Here is a 15,232-nt window from a genome sequence, read left to right as displayed (position 1 = left end):
CCTTGTATCCTTTAAGGGAGGGGATCGGTACAACTATAGCTTTAAAAAAGAAACGCTGTCGGGCTGCTGCAAGCAAGGCAGGAGCAGTTCTCGGGGCAGGAGTTGGAGGGTTCTCTCCCAGCCTGGATGTGGTTTTCGCTCGTGTCACGTCACACCGGTAGCTGGAGCCTGTGTGTGGCTCCAGTCGGTTCCAGAGCGTCGTTTTTGGAGGCATTTGGGGGGGAAAGCAAACACCCAAAATGTTTTAATCAGGAAAAGTGAGAATTTTTAAGGCAAAACCTGGTGTTCCTTCTTGTTTTAGGCTTTGTAAGTCTGCTTAGGTCCGTGAAAACCTATGTTGTGGCCCTTGCCCTGTCTTTCAAAACTAGGCTGAGCAACTTAATTTTTTTATTTAATGATTCCACCAGTAAAGGCAGCTGGGAGCACTGGGAAGGGCTTTCCCTCAGCATCACTGTATGGCCTCAGTTCAGCAAAACACTTTGATATTTGCTTTTGCGTCCCACTGAGCCTGGTGGGAGTCAGTTTTCTGACTTCCATCCCTTAAAATACAGATTCACCCAACCCAAATTTCCGCTGGTTTCCTGGCACTGCCGCGGCTCTCGCACCTCACCCCAGCATCGCTGGCAGAGCGTCGCGCTCAGCGTCAGGCCGGGCTGTGTGTGCCCGGCGAGCTGCATTGCCCGGTCAGCTTTCTCCCCTCGCTGGGGCGGGCAGCCATTTGGGTTTGTAGTATTTTTTTTGCTGTATTTTTGATAATCATAGGCCCTAACCTGCAGCGGTCGAGGCGAGAGCAATCCCTGCGTGTTAAGCACAGGGTGGTTTTGAGGACTCTGCGCTCAGACTCGGCTTCATTTATAAAAGCGAATCAAGTGACTGGGAGAGTCGGATACTGCTTGCTCCCGGGTGGCCGTGAGCCCCGTTGTTGAAGGCGAAGGGCAGGCGAAGTGTTGGGATACGTAGATACGTGTTACTGGTGCTCGTCGACGTGTTTGGGTATTTTTTTTTTGTTGTCGTTTGTAATTTTGTACGTATAAACAGTATATCATCCCGCAGCCTGATCTTCTCTCCAGTCTCCCAACTGGTGGGTGCAAAATTTAATCACTGGAAAGCAGGAGCAAAACTCCCCAGGCAGGGCGCGACCCTGTGGGGTTACAGATCCCGGGAAAAGCAGAGGTTTTGCTCCTCAGGAGCCGCTCGCTCGGGCTCCCAGCGCTGCTGGAGCGTGGTGCTGGGAGCGAAACATCGGGAAAAGCCTTTCCCAATCCCGCTGGCGTCGGGGATGCTTCGCACGTTCCCGGGCGGAGCGGTTGATGGCAAGAGTGACTTTTCCGAAGTGCGTTGCAGGTTGCTGCTCTGGTGACAGTTTGTTGCGTGGTGGGGTTGTTGCACTGCTCCAAAATAGGTCATTTTTTTTTATAAAAAAAAGGCCCCCACGCCTTTGCCACTGTCTGACCCCCAGCGTTTGAATGGCGTTGCCTGTCCTGCGTCGCCTCACAGATCTCCCCATCTTTGTCCTTCCGGGGAAGGGCCCTGCGATGTCGGGGTGCGGGCAGGTTGTCGGCGATGCCGGAGACGCTGGTGGCGCTTTGGGAAGTCCCACACAGCACCTCGCTGCCACTCTCCTTTTCCAACTAATTTTTTAAAAATGGGGCTCGAAGCGGTGGTGAGAGCATGGGAGGAAGAAAGAAAGAAAAGGGGTGAATTTGTGCTTTCCTCAGACCTTGTGCCTTTGCGCCCTCGACTCGGAGAGACCCAGGCAGGGACGGAGATAATAATTCTTGCTTTTTATGCCCTTTCTGCCCCAAATGGTGTTGGGCAGAGCCGGATCCTCACCGGCACTGGCCAGACGCGACTCGGCTCCCGGTAAAATCACTCAGGAAATGTCAGACCAAGTCATGTGGGGTCGGCACCGGGGTGCGGCGTCGGAGGCCCCGGCCCTTCCTGGCACAGCTCTGCCGCAGAGATCGGGTTTTTCACTGGCGGGAGCTCAGGTGTCCAGAAAATAAAACGAAAATTATGTTTCTGCTTTTCTGTTAAAGATGAGGTTTTTTAAAAAATTATATATATAAAAAGGAAGGTGGTGTCAGTGGCTCCGGAACAAGCAGGCGCGTGCGACGTGCAGCGTCCTCAGATGAGACGAGGGGGCTGGCGGGACCCCCGCAGCAGATTCGGGGGACGCTGCCCCCCAGCCCCACCGCCGCTCCCGCCCGGCAGCTGGCGGGGATTGCGTCGTGCTTTGTGGTGTTTTACGGGGGCGCACGGCTGCGCTTCCGAGGGCTTCTGCGGTACGGACTTGACCGGACAGAACTGTCCTGCTCATGGCTCTTTTCTGCTGTTTTTTTTTTATTTTTAATGGAGAAACTGGTGCAGGGTGCATTGGGTTTTTTTTTCCCTTTTGGTTTGGGAGCATTTTGGAAATTTAACACTTCAAAACAGAAAAACCTTCTCGTGTTTTTGCAGAAAGGACAGCAGGCTTCCACCTTGTCCATCGGGTTGGCTGGCGCTGGATATATGTATATTTTTTTTTTCCCCGTATTATTTCCCTTTCCTGTTGTTTTTTAACCTGCTTGCAGCCACCTCCCAACCGTTGGACTTTTCCTCCCGGCGCTTGAGTCTCGCTAGTCTCAAATTCTGGCCCCCGACGCACCAATCCTGCCTGGAGAGTTTCCCCTTATGCACCTGGCTGTCTCCCGGAGCGCGTGTATGTATGTATATAGGAACCTTTTAATTGGGCACTAATTAATAGGGGCTGCTCCCCCCTCTCCGGCCGGGACGCTGCCCGCCCCGCTGCTGGCTGGGGTGGTGGCACCCCGAGAGGCAGAGCGAAGTCGGTTGGGCACAGGGTGACCCCGCAGGGGTGTCAGGGGGGAAGGGTTGGGGACACTGGGCACCGCGGGGCCACCAGTGCCCAGCCGTGCCAAGTGAATTTTTTGTCTTGTTGGAGCTTTTCTCAGCTGTCTTCCAAGTATTATTTTTATTGTTAAAGAAAAACAAAACAAAATAACAAAAAGAGGAAAAAGAAAAAAAAGTTAAAAATGTGAAATGTAATTTTTACAGCAGCGATATGAAATATATTTTATAAGAAATAAACAAAGAAAAGTTGCCTGGTAGCTCGCTGGCTCTGCCTTGTCGTTGTACCCCGTGTCGTGAGGGTCCCCCCGTGTCGTGAGGGTCCCCCTGTGTCATGGGGTCCCCCTGTGTCGTGGGGGTCCTGGGTGTGGGGCCGCTTTCCGCGCTGCTTGTGCCTGCTCGCCCCCCGACCCACCGGTCTGTGCTGGGGAGCCCCTTGGCACGATGGTTCCTGGCACCACTAGATAGCAGCGTCTGCCCGGCGATGGCTGCGCCGCTCCCGCCGCCGGCCGTGCCTGTCCTCTGCTTCTTGGGCTTTTTCCCCTAAAAAACCCCAAATTCATCAAGTTTTTAACCTGGAAGCCGCAAAGGGGGGGTCAATACGTGCGAAACGTGGCGGGTTTTTCATCGCTGTCCTGCGGTGGGGGGCTATGCCGAGCTTCACGGCCCGGAGCCCTCCTTTGCGGCCAGTCCAGCTGAGAAGTTCTCTTTTGATGGAAAAACCTGGATAATTTTATATTTTATTTTTTTTTTTAATGCATGTTGAGGTGAAACAGGGGAAAAAAGGGGAAGCGGGGTACAGAGGGGAGCGGTGCCTCCCCTGCGCGGTGAAAGGGAGAGGGGGAGAGAAAAACACTCTGAAAAATTGCGTCCTGGGAGCGCCAAATTGATGCGATTCCCCGCGTTCCCGCGCTGCAGCCGTCCCACCGCGGAGCTGGGGGACCTCTGCTCCCCGCCGGCGACGCGAACCCCCCAGAGTCCTCCCTCAATTAATTTTTTAATCGCCAACCCTCGTTTCTTTCTTGTTAACTCAAAAAAAAAAAAGGCTGGGGAAGTCGCCTCTCGGCCTGGAGCTGGTTCAACTGGAGCCCGGCGCTTGCAAACTGGGATCCAACTGGGGACACTGGGCCTGGCCACCACGCGTCCCTACCCCTCCACCGGCACCGTTTCCATGGCGATGCCAAAAACGCCACCGCTCCGCTCCCCAAACCCTGGGGGGCTCCAGAATCCGGTGAACCCCCCAGTATCCAGCAGGGAGCTGGGGGGCTGCGGGCACCGGAGCCGTCCTTACCCCCTGGAACGGAGCCAGGCAGAAATTCCCCTTCTCTCTGTTGAACCCTAAAATCCCTTTTTTTTCCCCCAGATCATCCACACGTTGCACGGGCGCACCAGCACCGCCCCCCCCGCCCCCCCCACAGCTCTGCAACAGCCCACGCAAGGGGAGACTTCTCCCCCCAAAGCCGCCGCTCTGGAAACCTTGCAAATTGACAAAAATCTCCCTTTTTTTTTCCCCTAAACCGTTGCCCCCAGCTGAGCGGGGGGATCCCATCACCCCCCGGCGGGAGGGGGGGTGGAGGGGGGGGGGGGCAGCTCTGCAAGCGTTGACCCAAGTGACGGTCGCCAGTCGCAATAATATCGTAGAAACAGTAAACTAATTTATTAATCCTTTTGCTATGTACAAGTTTAATGGAGAAATCTTTGTATGAAACAATTAAAAAGAACAAGATTTGGGATTTTTTTCTTTTTTTTTTTTTTTCTATTTTTTTTGTTGTTGTTCCGCGGGGGGGGTTATCGTATTATTTTTATTTTAATTTGTTTGGGTGTTTTTTACGAAGGGCGGCGCGGCGGGCGAAAGGCTCTCCCGGGCTTTTTGGGTGGCGAATTCGGCGGGAGAATCAACCGGCTCCGACGATCCTCCTGGGAGCGACGCGGTGGGGGGGGGACCCCCAAAACCCCCCCACCCCGCATCCCGGCGCGGGTCCTGGGGCGCGATGCATGCCGGGGGGTGGGGGGAGACGCAACGAAAACGCGCACAGTTTGTATTGCTGAGCAAAGAAGTCAACCCCGGAGGCTTTACCGAACTTCGAGGGAAATACAGAAAATAAAAGGAAATTTAAAAAAAAATTACAAAAAAAAAAAAGGGGGGGGGGGGGAATTGGGAAAAAAAATCAATTTCCAGGTGGTTTCTGGGCGCTGGGGCAGGACGGAGCCGCGGTGGGATGCGACCCCTGGGCACCCCCAATCCCAAATGTTGGAAATCAATTCGGTGGGAAGCCGAAAGCCCCGGCCGGGGCCGCCGAGCGCTGCCGGGGTAGGCACTGGGGCTGGGGTCTGACTTCCCGCTGGATCCAGTGGCCGACTCAAAAAAAAAAAAACCCCAAAAATCCAATTTTTTCTCTTTTTTTTTTTCCCTTTTTTTTTTTTTTTTTTCAAAAATCTCATTTTTTCCTTATTTTGTTTAGCTTTCCGCCCGCTCCCCCACGGCCCTCGCCCTCCCCTCCCCGCGGCATCTGACTCCCGTCGCCGGCCGGAATTCCTCGGGTCCTGGTTTAAATCTGGCTTAGAGGGTGAAGAGCAAAGTGAGATGTGAACGCGTGCGAGTCGGAAGCGCTTTGGGGTCCGGCAGCGAGCGGGCGGAGGCTGCTGGGGCGGGCAGGAGCAGGGTTTAATTTTGCCTGTGCCTGGCGGAAGGTGCTGGGATGCGGTGCCGGAACGCTATAAAAAAAAAATAAAAAAAAAAATAGACAAAAGAAAGAAATAAAAAATCATAAAGAAAAGAAAGAGGGAAATTAAAAAAAAAAAAAGAAGGAAAAAGAAAAAGAAGGAAAAATTAAAAAAAGCAGCTGAGCCGAGAGCGGAGGGAGCGGGGGGCTCTCTCGTGGGGCTGGGGGTGCGGCCCCTAATTTAGGGAGGCGCCACCCGGGGAAGAAATCAAAGGAAAAAGAACAGGGGAGGGGGGGGAAAGGGGAAAAAAATTTAAAATTCTCCCAAATTGTAAATGGGGGGGGGGTTGGGGATGGGTCGCTGCGGGGTGGAGGGGCTGGGGGTTCCCAGCATCCCGGCCTGGAGCCGGTGGCGGGGGGGGGGACGCCGGTCCCCGGGGAGCGACAGCGCGGGGTGAACGCGCTGCTCGATGCGGGGAGGGGAAGCTGGAGGGTTTGGGGAGGAATTCTTGAATTTCTGAGAGGAGAAGGTTCCGCCATTTTATTTTACTTTATTTTATTTTATTTTATTTTATTTTATTTTATTTTATTTTATTTTATTTTATTTTATTTTATTTTATTTTAATTTTTATTTTTTAAGTAATTAAATTTTAAATTTAATTTAATTTCATTTAAATTTAAATTTTTATTTTTATTTTGTTTTATTATTTACTCTTTAATTTCAATTTATTTTATTTTATCTTAATTTCTTCTTAATTTTCTCTTAATTCAATTTAATTTCAAAATTTCAAAATTTCAAAATATCTTTTATTTTTTAAAACTTTTCCTTTTACAAAATTTAGAATTTTAAAATTTTTAAAATTAATTTTTTAAAATTTCCCCTTTTTTTCCCCCCCCTGCTTTTGGGGGGACCGACCCATCCTCCAGACCTATTTGGCGTCGAGGATGAAACCCTTTCACCCACCCTCCCCGGGCCGGGGAGGGGCTGCCGGCAAAAGGGCCTTTCCCCGCGCGCCCTGCGGACGGCCGAGGTGCCGGCGGCCACTCCCAGCACCCCTCCCCGACCCCCCGAGTCGATATTTTCCAGCCATTCCCCGATTTTTTTTGATGGTTTTTTTGCCCCCCCTTTTTTACTTTGCGCCTATGGACATGTGGTGTGGCGGGGTAGAGGGTTGACTTTTTTGGCCGTGGCGGCGCTCGCCGGGCGGCGCGGGGGTCTCCGTTAGATCTCGTTGTGCTCGCTGATGCCGCCGGCAATGTCGTACTCACTGGAGCGGGGCGACATGCCCAGGTACTGCTTCAGGAACTCGCTAAACCTCTTCTGGTTGTTCCACTTCCTCGCCGACTTGCGGACCCCGATGAAGCCCCCGTACCGCTTCTGTACCCCCCTGGCCGTCGGCGCCGGCCGCGAGCCGTGCGTCCCCCACGGGAAACCGCCGAGTCGTCGGGAAATGTCCTCGGGTGGCTGCGGGACGGCGCCCGGCGCCGCTTCGACGCCTTCGTCTTCGGTTTCCCGGCGCCGCAGCAGCTCGCTTACCTGCAGCGGGCTGGCCGGCACCGCCGGCACCGCGCCGTACCAGGGATCGCCGGCGTCCTGGAGGTCGCGGGGCCACGGGGCGGCTCGGCCGGCGGCGGCGCACAGCTCCCAGGTGGCCCGCGGCACGGCTTCGCCTTCGCACTCCAGGATGCAGATCTGCGCGAGAGACACGGGGGTGGGCGTCGGATGGGGTTTGGGTGTACCCCAAACGCTGGGTGCTCGGGCATCCCCCCACTTCCAGCCACTCAACGTGCTGGAAGACGCCCATGGAAAGGTGCCAGCAGCTCATCAGCCCTTGCCTGGGCTCATTCGGCGAGGTGTCCCCTCCCAAAACCCGTTCCTGGGCTCTTGGAGGTGGTGGAGATGCTGGGGAGCCATGGCAGCTGCTCAGCACCCCTCTCCTGACCGTCCCTAGACAGGCTCTGCTCTGCGCTGGACATGCTCTGCACTTCTCCACTGACATCCATGCTCCGGTCCCACCATCCCATGCTCCACGCTGCTGGGTCCTTCAGCCAGGCACGAGCCCAAAAAATCACCAAGTCACTGGACAGCGGAGGTGGGAAGGGAGCTCTGGTGTGTGCCCATGGCATGTCCTGGTGCCTGGGGTTGTTCGTCCCCAGGGACGGGACTTTGCTCTTCTCCTCAGTGAACTTCCTACCAGCCCATTTCTCCAGCTCAGCGAGGTTCCTCTGGATGGCAGCACCACCCTGTGGTCCACCATCCACACCTCCCAACTCCGCATCATCTGCTAACTGCTGAGGGTGTGACTGGCACGTCGTTCCGGTCATTAATGAAGATGTTGAGGTCCCCCAGGTTTCAGTCCACGTCACTGCCCATTTATCTACTCTGTGCTTCAGCAGCTTGTCTACGAGGATGTCACGGGAGACAACGTCAAAGCCTGATGAAAGTCAGGACAAGCTGGTTGTCTCACTGCAGGAAGCTATCAGGCTGGTCAAGCACAATTTCCCCTTCATAAATCCACGCTGGCTGCTCCCGATGACCTTCTTGTGCTTCACACATTTGGAAATGCTTTGCAGGGTGATGCGCTCCATCATCTCCCTGAGGCTTGAGATAAGGCCAACCAGCCCATAGCTTCCCAGATCCTCCTTCATGCCTTCCTCAAAGCCAGGTGTGGCATCTGCCTCCTCCCAGGAACCCACCCCGATTGCCACGTCCCTTCAAAGGCCCATCAAGAGCAGCCTCATCAAGAGGTGCCATCGGGCTTCCTCAGCACCCGTGGATGCATCCCACCGCATTTGTGTCTCAGCCCTTTCCAAGAGGCCTCATCCACCAAGGCAGGACACAGACAGGGGCTGTGGGGTGATAGCCGGTAACACCAAAACCCAGGGGAAACCATCCAGGAGAAAAGTGTCGAAGAACCAAATTAAATAAATACCGGAAGAAACCAGCGCTGGAGGGCCCAGAATGGAAGGGTTGTCTTCCCTCATGTTGAAGGGTCTCCAGCCCAGCGTCAGCTTCATGGTGGGCCCTTTCAAATGCTTAAAACCAACCAGGGACCCCATGTTGAAGTACGTTGGTGTGTCTCATGGCTACAGGCCGTCTGCAAGATCAGAACCCTTGCAAAGACTCTCTTCACCATGGGTTCGTTGACTTCACCACGTGAGAGGTGCTACAAGTCCCAGCGTGGTGTCTCGGGGCTGCAGCTCAAGCACGTGGTTCTGCAGCAATTGGCCGTTTCCACCCTTGAGGGCAGCCAGGCTCTTCAGACAAAAAAGAAAAAGAAAAAAAAAGCTGTCCCAAAGCGAGATGGTGACGAGGGTCTTGTACGCCGGGACACCTACGAGGGTCCTTGTGGACGCACCGAGGGCATCCTGTGCTGAGCCAAGATCCTGTCCTGGGATCTCCAAGGCTTCGGCGGGGTCTGTGGCTGATGGACAGTGCCCTGCCAGTGCCCCACGTTGGAGACGAAAGGTGGTGGATCACATGCAGGTAACAGCTCTGATGAGCACCAGCAAAGAGGCTTCAAGAGGAATTACCCTAGGCATTAGGCTGAAGACCATCGGTGGTCCTATTGCTCATCCACAAAGCCACCCCAGGAACATCCCAGGGTCCTCGGCTCCCATGCTGTGGTCTTAATTCACATGGAAATTACTTCTTCTCGCAGTGTTTTGGGAGTCCTCAGCAAGTCCCAGCCAATGCTCCTCCACGTTCAGTGCCAAAACTACCTGGAGAGGCTCCTTCTGATCTTCAGTTGGCATTCCTTATAAATGCCTACAAATATCTGAAGGGTGGGTGTCAGGAGGATGGGGCCAAGCTCTTTTCAGTGGTGCCCAGTGACAGGACAAGGGGTAATGGGCACAAACTGAGGCACAGGAAGTTCCGTCTGAACATGAGGAGGAACTTCTTCTCTCTGAGGGTGACGGAGCACTGGAACAGGCTGCCCAGGGAGGTTGTGGAGTCTCCTTCTCTGGAGATATTCAAGACCCGCCTGGACAAGGTCCTGTGCAGCCTGCTGTAGGTGACCCTGCTTCGGCGGGGGGGTTGGACTAGATGACCCACAGTGGTCCCTTCCAACCCCTACTATTCTGTGATTCTGTGATTAACGGTGCCACCGTGGGTTTGCACGGTCCCTGGATGGCTCTGGGGACCAGGAGGTAGGTGATTCATCCACATTTTGAAGACCAGCTCCATCAGCTGGTCCCTGTCCTGCTCTGGCAGCTGCGTTGCTGGTGCAGGCATGCCTGGAACTTCAGGGGGATCTCCTGTTTCTACCTCTGAAGTATGGATCAGCCACGTCGCTGATGGGACTTGCTCAGCCATTGCTTTGGAGATGGTGGAGGGTTGTATCAAATCCCACCACGATGCTTCTTCCAGCTGAAACTGAGCCTCGAAAGACCGCGGGTTCCTCTGTTCTTGGTTCAAACCACTCTTGCTTTGAGATACACCCTTGCATGGGACCCATGAGCCACCAACCATCCCATCTCCTCTCCAGCGTGCTGGCCAGGGGAGACAGAGCAAAATGCAGCTCCAGAAGCAGGACCAGGCGGGAAGAGGGGGAGCTTTCAGAGGTCCTGGTTCCTTCAGACTGCCAAACAACATTTTGGGGCGAAACCAGGGCAACCACGCCCCAAAAGTTGGTGGCAGCGACGCGCGATTGCAGAAGGCTTTGCCAGCGAGGGGGTGGCACTAGGGTGGCTCCAGCATCTCCACAGAGCCCTGGAAGTCTCTGATGTCCCCTCCCACGGTTTTGGGGGGACGTTTATCAGCTCTGAGGGCTTCTCGAGCTGCCGGCTCCTTTGGGGTGGACATCTCAACCCGCCGTGATTTCTCATCGCTAATAAACGGGCGAGCGGGCGGGGGGAGGCGATGGATAATCCCGGGGGGGCGGAGGGGGAGCGGGAGGGAAAGAAACGCTGCCGGCCAGCGCCCGGCCACGGCTCGGCGGAGGGGAAAAGCAAGGTTTGGGAGCTGGGAAAGAAACCCAAACCGCTGGTTCGTGGCTCCTTCCACCCGGTGTTGGAGGCGAATCAAGAGGGTGAGAGGGGTCGTGGGGTCCCCGATCCCCCCGAAGCAAAGCCGGCCCCGTCCTGATGGGGCTCGGAGGGGGATTTTGGTGGCTCCTCGGAGGATGGGGTAGGGGTCCGGGGGGGCTCGGGGTTAGCGCAGGTAAGGACGGTGATTTCGCAAGCAGGAGAACTGGGGGTCTTGAGACCCTCCTGAGACCCTCCTCGGGCCATCGCAGCCTTGTCCCCATCACTCCTGGCAGCCGATTTGGGGTCCGCATCCTCCCTCGGGACCACCCGAGGTGTCCCTGGGGGGTGCCCAAGGAGGAGGGACAGTGACGGCAGGTGGCACCTTCCCCTCGAGCGCTGGCACCGAAGCCCCCCCAGACCCCAAACCCAGACCCAGGGAGGATGGTGCCCACCCAGCGTGGGGGCACGCGGCTGGCACAGCACCCGTGGGTGCTGCCCGTGGAGGGGGACTTACAAGGACGTCGAAGCTGTCCCGGTAGAGGTAGCGGTCGCAGCGCAGGCAGTCCCCCCGGCAGTCGCCCCGCGCCCGGGCGAAGAGGCAGAGCAGCAGCAGGTCCCAGAGCACAGCCCTCATGGCGGCACCGGCAGCGGCTGCGGCGCGGGAGAGACAAAAATCCGTCAAGCTGGGACAGCCCCGGCACCGCTGAGCCCTACACCTGCACCGAGCTGTGCCCGGTCTCAGCTCGTCCTCCCTCACCCCCCTCCCAGACGCGCATGTTCCCGGTCTCCCTGCCAAAATTGTCCTTTCGGGAAAGGAGCTCAGCTGCGTCCTCACCCCTAAAACAGACCCGGTGTGTCCCGGTTTAATTTATTCCAGGCTATCTCATGGCACGAGTCCCGGCCGGGGCTTATTTTAGCAGGTGGACGTGGCGGGGCAGCACGTCCCCGGCTGTCCCCCGAGCAGGACACTCCTCACCCGAGCTGGGTGAGGATGTCCCACTCCGGTTTCCCCTCCTGGACATTTTTGGGGTGCTGCTCCCCCGGCCCCGTCCCTGTCTTGGGAGGGTTCAGCCGTCGCTGCCGGGAGGGATTGCTGGGATCTGAGCCCACCCGGTGTGGAGCAGCAACACCAGTTCCCAAAGAACCCCTTGTGTCTTGTCCAGCTTTCCCGACATCAGTGGCAGGTGGCGATTAAGTGACATGACCAAGGCCGTGCGCTTCCCTCCTGCATCCCCCACCCTCATCCCACCGGGAAAAGGGATCAGACACCCCTGTGGTCCATGGGAGCTGGTTCCGGTACAAGAGAGCAAGGGGAGGAGATGGAGGTGATGGAGAGGAGCAGGACAGGGATGGGGACGTTGGTGCAACCTTTGGTGGCACCAAGGTCCCTCCGTGCCAGAGCATCCAGTAGCGGGATGCTGGGGGGCAAGGAAGACCTCAGTGACGGTGGCTTCGCAACTCGTGTCTTGCTCCAGCAGCATTTCAGGCTGCGTTTCGGGGGGGTTGAGCACCGGGACAGGGGGTCCCCACTTATTTCCCAAGCTGGGGGGACACCTCTGCTCCTTGCAACGGAGGCAAAGCATCCACCGGGGTCCCCAGCCGGTGTCACGGTCACCTTTCGTCCCCATCATCTGGGCGGTAACACAGAGCCGGGCAGCTCCCGGTTGTCATTTACCGGAGGGTACGAGGGGAAGCTGATAAGGAGCAGGAATTAAGGTTTAATCTTCGTCGAGTCTCATTAAAACTGCCTGGCGGCGTGAGTCAGAGCCTCGGCAGAAAGAGGAGAAAGGGCAAACACCCCCCTGAAAAATCCCTCAGCCCCAAAATGGGGTTTGACAGAGCTGGGGAGGGGGCTGCAACTCGCCCCCCAGCCCCGTCCTCGCATCCCCAAGAGACACCGGCGATGTCCGGGGGCAAGCGGGTCGCGTCCGCCCGCCGAGCTGGCTCCGAGATTACGGCTCGGCTTTTCTTCCCGGTTAATTGAAAGATGCTATCGGGCGGGTGGGCTGCGGTACCCTGCCGGCATCACCGGCCGGGGCGGGGAGAGAGGGAAATAACCCCCGCTTTCTGCATCGATGCCCCCCCCCCCAAAATCAAATCGGCCCGAAAGGAGCCGAGCGTGGTGGATTTTTTTATTCTTGCTTCTGGCCTTGGGTGTCTGGGGCAATGGGGGGTGGCAGGGTTGGGGGTCGGTGACGGCACAAAGCGCCTTGCTGAGCCTCACGGCCATGGACCAGCAAGAGAAAAAGAGGGATGCTCTTTTTTTCCTTTTTTTTCCTTTTTTCCCCCATTTTTCCCCATTCTTCCCCATTTTTTCCCCATTTTGCCCCATTACCCCCCATTTTTCCCCCTTTCCTCCCCCATTTTTCCCCATTTTTCCCATTTTTCCCCATTCCCCCCCATTTTTCCCCCTTTCCTCCCCCATTTTTCCCCATTTTTTTCCCATTTTTCCCCATTTCCCCCCATTTTTCCCCCTTTCCTCCCCCATTTTTCCCTATTTTTCCCCATTTCCCCCCCATTTTAAACGAATTTTTCCCAGTTTCTCCATATTTTTCACCCTTTTTGTCCTCCGGGAAAACCGAACTCGGGTCCTATTTCCCAAGGAACGCTCCGGCCAGCCCCGCTGCCCTCACACCCAGGGATGCCAGCAAAGGATGCGACAGCCCCGGCGTCACACCACGGCCACCCCCATGGCTCCTCGGACACTGGGGCTGCTCCTGGCCACCAACCTTCCTCTTCCTCCCCGAAAACTAAACCTATCCATCCCGGGTGTCAGGATGCGGCCACGCCATCCCTCAAAACAGCTTGGGGACCCCCCCACCGCCGCTACGAGCTGCCCCAAGGGCGCATCCTCCGGAGTTTTCAATCCAGTTGAATTACCCCCATTAATATTTGGCGGGGGGAAAGGTAAAAAAAAGAGGCTTTTTTTTCTAGAAGCCCAGCCTGCAGTTCAGATAACGGCGAGGTCTGGTTATCCGTCAGGACACGCGGCTTTAATTTATTGCTCCGGGTGGGATGATGTGAGAGACGCATCCGTAGAAAGGGGCTGATTCGAGGGGCAGCGGGAAGGATGGAGCGGAGCTCGTGGGCAGGGAATAACCCGAGGAGAAGAGGTGGAAGGGGAAGCAGGTGCTTGCTGAGATAGGTTTTATTCGCTCGATTTGATGCGATTTGGGTTGGGAGCTCGCGGGCAGCGCTGGGGAGACGCTTCGTGCCTCTCCCTAGGGATGCTCCACCCCCTCTTCCCACGGGAGACGCGAGCAGCGGGGATTATCCCGGCAGCGGGATCGCCGTCCTTCCGCAGGGGTTTAAATGCAGCGATGCTTTCGTTTTCCCGGGTCAGGATCAGCCCCGCCACGTGGGGAGCACATTCAGGAGCTCCTCGCTTCCCGCTCCCCGAACTCAACCAGCCCCTATTAATTTTTTCCCTGGCCAATTCCCCCACCGCCCAAAGCCAAGGCCTGATCCAGAGGGCAGGAGAGATGGGACCGGGCAGGACCCAGCCCTGCTGGGAGCCAGCATGGATGGAGTCAGAGCTTTTTCCCAGTCGAAAAAAGCGCAATATTGTCCAACACTGTCCCCCTCTGGCACCGGCTAAAACGCTTCCCCGGCTCCCCCAAACCCTGGCGATGCCGCACGGCTTTGTGCCGGCGGCTTTCGGGGGGATTTGAGGGAGAATCGGAAGGATCTGGGGAGGAGGGGTGGCGGGGGGGGGGGGGGCGGTTGGCCACAGATGCCCTATTCTCGCCAGAAAAATAAGCGTTTCTTTTTTGTCGATCCCCCTCAATCAGGTAATTGGCCATAATTGGCCGAAATTAGACGCCACGGCGCGACTATAAACACAGATGTGGGCTTGAGAGACGGAGAAAGGCTGTTTGGAGGTAAAAAAGCTCGGGGAGAAGATTCCTCCCCGCATCTCAGCCGTTCATTCCTGCTTTTGGGGGGCGGGGGGGGACACTGAAAAAAATCAAAGCAACAAAAAAACCCACCCCCATTTTCCTCCTTATGGTGCAAAAGGGATTGCTCACACGCCGGGGATCTCCCGGAGCATCCCGCAGCCACCCCGGTGAAGTCCTGGCTTAGAAGAAAAAGGGGCAGAAATACCGAATGGGGACAGTCGTGGCGCAGAGGTTCTCCAAAAAAAAAACCAAAAAACAAAACAAATCCCCTAAAAATAATCCCACCCATCCCGGAGGAACCCACTGTCACCCCGTGGGCTTCTCCCCCCGGCTTCGGGCAGGCGGCCCGCGCCGCCTCTCATCGCGTCCCCTCCGGTTGGTTTTGGGGCCGGATGGCGAAGCCAAAACTTTTCCTCTCTTGGGATAGCGGGGATGGATTTATCCCTCTGGGAAGACTGAACCCTTCGCAGGGAGGGGAATATCTCAACCGAAGGCGGACGGACCATCCTCGGACCGAATCAGACCCCCAGCCAAGCCCCACGGGATGGAAAATTCAAGCGGGTTTCCTACCTGCGGGCGTTCTGTCGGCTGCCGGCTCCTCTGATCTGTGACTCCTCCGGCGCCTGTGCCACGGGGGTATTTATAGACGGTGTACACACGCGTCCCCACACCTCCCTCCCCGCACACGTGCGTCGCTGAGCCCACCCCCGGGGGGCTGCCGGCGGAGGGATGCGCAGCCAGGGGTGGGGACCGGGGCTCTGCGTCCTTCATCCCTCCCTCCTCCTCCTCCTCCTCTCCAAAGCTGGGGAGGGCAGCCCCCCTCCGAAAGAGGTGAAGGGATGCTGGCCT

At 56.5% G+C, this 15,232-nt stretch overlaps 1 protein-coding gene across 3 annotated transcripts; it reads right to left on the bottom strand.

The window, feature by feature from the left end:
- Positions 1 to 4,491: 4,491 nt before the first annotated feature.
- Positions 4,492 to 15,031, bottom strand: PNOC (prepronociceptin). 3 transcript variants are annotated; one of them, XM_075415077.1, is made up of 4 exons: positions 14,954 to 15,031; positions 10,999 to 11,135; positions 6,783 to 7,206; positions 4,492 to 5,565 (listed from the first exon to the last, which is right to left on the bottom strand). In XM_075415077.1, the coding sequence occupies exons 2-4, from the start codon at positions 11,116 to 11,118 to the stop codon at positions 5,516 to 5,518; spliced, it is 594 nt and encodes a 197-aa protein (XP_075271192.1). In that variant the 5' UTR covers positions 11,119 to 11,135; positions 14,954 to 15,031; the 3' UTR covers positions 4,492 to 5,515. The 3 variants fall into 3 exon arrangements, with proteins under 3 accessions (XP_075271192.1, XP_075271193.1, XP_075271194.1); XM_075415078.1 differs by lacking the exon at positions 14,954 to 15,031 and adding an exon at positions 11,320 to 11,332; XM_075415079.1 differs by having other exon boundaries at positions 4,492 to 7,206.
- Between the last annotated feature and the right edge of the window lie 201 nt (positions 15,032 to 15,232).

This window comes from Opisthocomus hoazin, chromosome 2 (genome assembly GCF_030867145.1).
Source record: "Opisthocomus hoazin isolate bOpiHoa1 chromosome 2, bOpiHoa1.hap1, whole genome shotgun sequence".
NCBI classification, from domain to species: Eukaryota; Metazoa; Chordata; class Aves; order Opisthocomiformes; family Opisthocomidae; genus Opisthocomus; species Opisthocomus hoazin.
This window is presented reverse-complemented; position numbering and strand designations above follow the sequence as displayed.